Genomic DNA, 5867 nt, shown 5'->3' with positions numbered 1-5867 from the left:
ACTTTACAGCTGCTTTACACCTCTCTTCCCTGCCTCTCTGACTTGGGGGGGATGGCAAATAGTAGAAGATAAAGCTAAGTCAGCCTCTGCAGAGAGTCCAGGGAGAACAGAACCACACAACAGTAGGTAGTTACTATCACATAGAGAAAGCAGAACATGTAGCAAAAAGTTTTACTCTCTGTCTCCTGAATCCTCAAGGTTTGCTGCTCCCAGGATTTGGGTGGGATGTTTAAAGAAGAGGTTGTTTTGATCCCTCAGCAAGCAGGGATCAGTTATTTGCACTGCTGGGAAGGGAGGTTTTATGAAGGAGGAACTCCTCACCTGAAGTGGTGTGAAAGATTCTCAGCTCGCTCCTTCAGATGCAGCTGGGCAGGTTTCCAGGGGAATCCCACAGATCATGCTGGACTTTCTTAGGAGGGCAGAGGCCCAACTCTTCTGCCCTGACCTGGAAAGACTCTCTGGAAACTCACTGAGTTTTAACTGCATCCTTTCTGCGTTTTTTTGTTCCTGTACAGAAGGAAGGAGCTGGATTATATTATTTTCGTTTAGGTTGTGCCTTTCCTGTGAATGAACCACAGACTTTCCAAATTTTACACATACACATCACCAAAATTTATCTGGCTGCTGCACAGGGACTGCAGAACAGCACAGACACTCTCAGGTATCCCAGATCACTAGTGTGACACAGAGCAGGCTGACCTTTGCTCCGGAGAACCAGACATGGTAAAACTAATTCTTATTTTGCAGGAGTGTTGCAGGACTCAAACACTCAGCATTCATTAAAACACTTCCAGGCTGCTGATCAAAGCCAGCAGGCCTGCTTGGCCTCGGCCTTGCTCCGGATATTACACATTTGTGTAGCACAAGCTCTGTTTTGGTGGCAGGTACAAAGCAATAAAAGATTAAGGTCTTTCTCAAGCCATCTGTTTATTTTGAATCACATTAAGAATACAGGGCTGCTTGCTGATGTGCAGGGAATATCCAGCAAAGTAGTTACCACGCTTTTTTCTCCTTTCCATCTCTGTTGTCCCAGCAGAGAACCTCTGCCAAGGAGACACCATTCGAGAAGTGGTCCGTAAGCAGCATGGCTACACATCGTGTGCCACCGCCTCCAAAGTGCCGCGCCTGGAGTGCCGCGGCAGCTGCGGCAGCAGTGGGCAGTGCTGCGTCCCCCTGCGCAGCAAGCGGAGGAAATACTTCTTCCAGTGCGTGGATGGCTCCACCTTCACGGAAGAACTGGAGAGACATGTGGAATGCGGCTGCTCAAAGTGCTTATAAGCCATTCTCCAGTCTCTTGCCACTTTAATCGACTCAGAAGCGCTAGCAAAATGGGACCTATTTACTTTCAGAGTGAAGAAGAAGAAAAGAATTATTAAGTATATTGTAAAATAAGCAAAAAATAGAACTTATTTTTATTATGGAAAGTGACTATTTTCATCTTTTATTATATAAAGTATCACACCACTTTGGGTATATGTATCATATAGTGAGCTATTTTTACCATGAAACTTTTTTAACAGTTGTAAGAAAAAAAAATTCAAAAGCTAAAAGGTTAAAAAAAATATATATATAAAGAAAAAATAGCCTAACAGGAGGAGTGTGGGGTGACTTTAAGTGTATGCACAATGAACAGACGTAAAGGTGTTCCAAGGACCCGCCACGGGACTGATACAGGCTGAAGAAAGCTCCGAGGCGCTGGCTGGGAGTTCCAGGTGAGGAATCCCCGTGACCAACTGCATCCAGGCACCCGGAGAGCCTCCCCAGCCCCTTCTCTTCCCAACATTGCCAACGCTGGTTTGCTCCTGTACAGTGGCCTCGCTTGCTGTTCGTGAACTGGTTCCCTGGAGCACACAGGCACTGCCGTAGCTTGAGGCTAATTACATTATTTGACTATTGTAATACTATAATACATTTTTTGCTGTGTATGTTGTATTTATCTGTGTTCACGTTATATTCTGCAGCAACTGTATCTATAGAGCACAGGCAGCTTTATCCAAAAGAAGGGTGCGAAGGGAAAGGAAGTGGAGAAATTTATGTTGCTTTGGGTAATTTGGGGGCAAAATGTGAAATAAGTGCTAAGTGATGCCTAATAAATGACATAATACTTTTGTGTAAACTCCTCAGCTATGTTATTTCCCAAGTTTGTGCCTTCTTGCTCCCAGTCTTGAGCCCTTTTTTGTATATGAAATGTAAGGAATGCACTGCTACATAGTTTATCACACCTTGACACTTTAACTTGTAAAGGTTGTAAAGAGAATGAAAATACTGCAGGTGCCAGAACGCGCCTGCAAGGTATCAGCTTTTACTGCCACTGTCACTTGAGCCACGGGTGTGAGCTGGGCTGTGGCTGGGGGCCCCTCCCCACTGAGCAGCTGCCTGCCTCCCCACAGCCTTCCGAGCGAGCACAAGTTGCACTATGTCCATGTGAAGGTATTCAGCTGACTCCTGTCCGCCCCAGCAGCGCTCTCCTGCCCCGGGAGAGGTGTCACAGCTCCACCCAGTGCAGCCTGACCAGCTCAGCCGAAGCGCTCCGTGTCCTGCACTTGTGCCCCCCGAAGGACCCACACTCACTTCAGCTGTGTTCGGAGCAATTGCTGAGTAGGAAATGGAAGTCAACGCAGGGATAAATTCTCACTGTGGATGTGAGGGAAAAATTGACTCTGGGAGTAAGTTTGATTTTTGAAGGGTTTTTATCAGGGCTGCCTTTCCGAGTCAGGACATACATGCAAAGAGCACCATGGATACCTTGAATTTTCTCTTACTGTAAGTTTCAAACCTCCCCATCAACAACTGTTCTATTATCTGTGTAATTTCTCTCTTTCTCTAATGGAGTAAGTATTATGATCCTTTCTTCAAGTTCTCTCTCTCTAAGAAAGGTAGTCAGAGATGTTTCCTAGCAGCCATAAAGTCCTTCTGGGAATGCTTCTGGTCTCACCAAAAGGCTTTCGGATCAGGGGATTCAGCAAAGGATGAGTAGGAAAGTTGACTCAAGATAATGGGACTTTGATTTCCTTTGGGCTTTGGAAGGATGCACAAAATGTAACCCTGCCATGACAAGTAGAAATGTGTATTTCCCACTAAAGCAAAGAGACTGTCTAGCTATAATACAGCCAGAAAGCTGTAACATGCTTATTGTTCTTCTGCTGTGTCAGTCCCTCCTTAACTGCAGCAGTTCATTCATATTTCTCTATTACGACCAGAGCAATGTGAGCAGAAGGGACATAACCAATGTAACAGCCATCTCAAAAAATCATCAAAATAAATATCAGTACATGGAGCTGGCAATCAGTGAAACATAAAACAGTCAGTAGTTAATGTGCCAGACTCTGATTGATACATAACAGCTCAAAAGCCAGGCAAAAACTAACCCTGGTTGCAAGTACCATGGACTGCTTTTTGTTTTTAATATAACATCAGCAGCTCATAGCAGCTGGGGTTCATGGAGTACGACAAATATCACCTAAACCACAACCTACACGTTTCAAAAATTCATGCAAGTAACTGCAAACACTTGTGCAAATATGTGCCAGGCACACTACTACCATTAATGTTTCATTCCTGCTTAAAAACATTTTGATTTCTAAAGAAGCAGCTGCTGTGGTGTCAGGCAGAAGAAGTCCAGCCTAGCAGTGGCTCACCAGCCCTCAGATTTGTAGCCACTCGACTGCCAAGGCCTGCAGAAACACAGCCCCTCTTGAACCTGTCCAAACCTGTGTTCACTTTGTCACTTGAGCAGCAGCACTGTGAGAAAGAGGGTGACATTTATGGGTGGCCTCACACCTGCTGGAGGGTGCTTTGAGAGCAATGGCCTGCCAAGGCAAAAGCCATCAACATCTTGTTACCACATCACTCTGGGATTTACTTAAGCCAAGCCTTGCAGCAAAGTGACCAGCAACAACTCAGCAAGGCCGGCCCTGTTCCTGGCCCTTTTCTGTCATGGCACTTCAGTGTTAAGCATTGGGATAAAGAACTAAGAAAATATCTATTTTGTAACCAAATGATGCAAATTTTGTATGCTTTTAGGCAGCACTTGCCACTGGATAGTGATGCTTTATGTCCATGATTCTCTGACTTGCTATAGAATTATTTTATGTTAAGAAGAAATAAAAAGCATTCAGATGTGCCAAAAAACGTGAGGTCAACTGAAGTGTAATTAGCTCTGAAAGTTCCTCTGTAACCTGCCTAATGTTACAATAGATTTCAAGAACTGTGGGTACAATGCAGTAGTTTTTACCTCCAGAAAGTTTTAATATAAAGTGAAGAAAGATGCTTACCCTTTAAAAATGGCAATGCAGACTGGTGTGAACTGATGTATTTTATTATTAGATTCTCATTGTGATGTAAGTTTAAATAAATTGTTGGGTTATGGAAGATTGTAACACTTCGTGATGCAGATTATTTCTCTGTGTATTTGAGATATTGAGTCCAACCTTCATTGTCCACGTGGTAGTTCACAGGAAATGATGGGGGAATTACAGACATTCCTCTTGGACAAAATCGAAGAACAGCTGTAGTTAAAGGTGATATGAACAGTAGTTACAAATTTTTATGGCATCACAGTCTAATATTTTAGGAGTCTTGTATGCACAGGCGAATTAAGCCACATAGTTTTTTATCCTGGGCATTTTCTTTAATTAAATACTTTATTTGCTACATTTTTTTTAACTCTTTGAGAAAGGCCTGCAGCAAAAACACACTCATTAATTTATGTTAGAATAAATGAAGAAATACTGGGAATGGAGCTGGAGGAGGTAGGGCTGAGGAAATGGAAGTCACACAGCCAACCATGGATGGAAGAGATCCTGGGATGTCTTGACACACATACACTCCAAATCTGCTGCCACACCGCTGTAGCTGATTGTTATTAGTGACCCAGCTGTAACAGACCTGCTGTTCATTGCATTCCAGCCTTCCCATAGAATAAAAGGAAGCTCCCACCTAGTCCTCTGCCTTCTCTCACCCATGCCCCTGTGCAACAGTCACATATTGCTAATTATGCTTCAAACTATGGCTCTTAAGAGTTGCCTTTGCAGTTCCATGCAAAACTGGTGACAGCAGTTAGCCAATAAAAACACTCAACCTTAATGAGCATCATTAAGTCTGAACTATGAAGGTTAATTACATAATTGTAGCAGATGGCAGCATTTTCACCTAAAGCAAACCCAGCAGAACCCACTAAAAAAGCTAGCAGGGACGTGCTCAAAAATGTCTGGTAGCGGCTGCCCGCGTTTGCTCAACAGTTTATCTGTACTGCTCGTGGCTGTGCAGCGTGGGGGTCCCTGAGCAGGCACTGAAGGAACTGCAGCCCGAGGGTACAATGCTGCTGTTTGTGCTTCTGCTTGCAGTGCCCCAGGTATCTCCTTTCAGCCACTGGTACGTGGCAACCAATGCTGGGAAATGGTCTATCCCATCTTCCTTTCTCTTTGTGTTTTCTAGTGGGCAGGGAATAGTTGGATGGAGCTGCTACTTGCACAGTGGTTGGCCGTGGAGTTTGCATTGTCCTCTGGGGTCCTGCCACTTCTGGTCTCTGTGACCTCTTTTAAGAGTTTCTACTCCAGTTTCTACTCCAGCTCACACCAGGCAGCCCCGCTGGACAGGCAGAGTTGGCTCAGGTTTGCCAAACCCAAGGTGTTCCCGATGCCTTGGTTTAAGGCTCGGCGAGATGTCACGCTGGATCACTGGGTGGCCAGGCCGGTATCGTTCTGTGTGTGCGCTGAGCCAGGATGTTTCCCAGGATGTTTTCCAGATGTTTTTCCAGGATGGGCCCTGCAGTTTTCGAGGACAGCGGAGGTGAACCGGATCCGCCACCAGGTGGCGCAGCAGGGCGGCCGGTCCCGCTCCGCTGGGGCGGCGGTGGGGTGGGGTGG

The 5867-nt window shown here is 45.2% G+C and overlaps 1 protein-coding gene across 3 annotated transcripts in view; it reads left to right on the top strand.

Moving 5' to 3' along the window:
* The window catches only part of SLIT3 (slit guidance ligand 3), a 470081-nt gene extending 465702 nt beyond the window's left edge, over positions 1–4379 (top strand). Inside the window, exon 37 of one of the 3 annotated variants that reach the window (XM_017726544.1) lies at positions 1021–4379. In XM_017726544.1, the coding sequence (XP_017582033.1) occupies positions 1021–1306 (286 nt within the window). In that variant the 3' untranslated portion in view covers positions 1307–4379. Of the gene's footprint in view, positions 1–1017 lie in introns of all 3 variants that reach the window. The other 2 variants (XM_017726545.1, XM_017726546.1) reach the window with 2 other exon arrangements.
* The last annotated feature ends 1488 nt before the right edge of the window (positions 4380–5867 follow it).

The sequence above is a fragment of the Corvus brachyrhynchos genome, unplaced genomic scaffold, assembly GCF_000691975.1.
Source record: "Corvus brachyrhynchos isolate BGI_N302 unplaced genomic scaffold, ASM69197v1 scaffold262, whole genome shotgun sequence".
Lineage (NCBI taxonomy): Eukaryota > Metazoa > Chordata > Aves > Passeriformes > Corvidae > Corvus > Corvus brachyrhynchos.
Note: the sequence above shows the minus strand (reverse complement) of the source record. Positions and strands in the feature narration are given on the sequence as shown.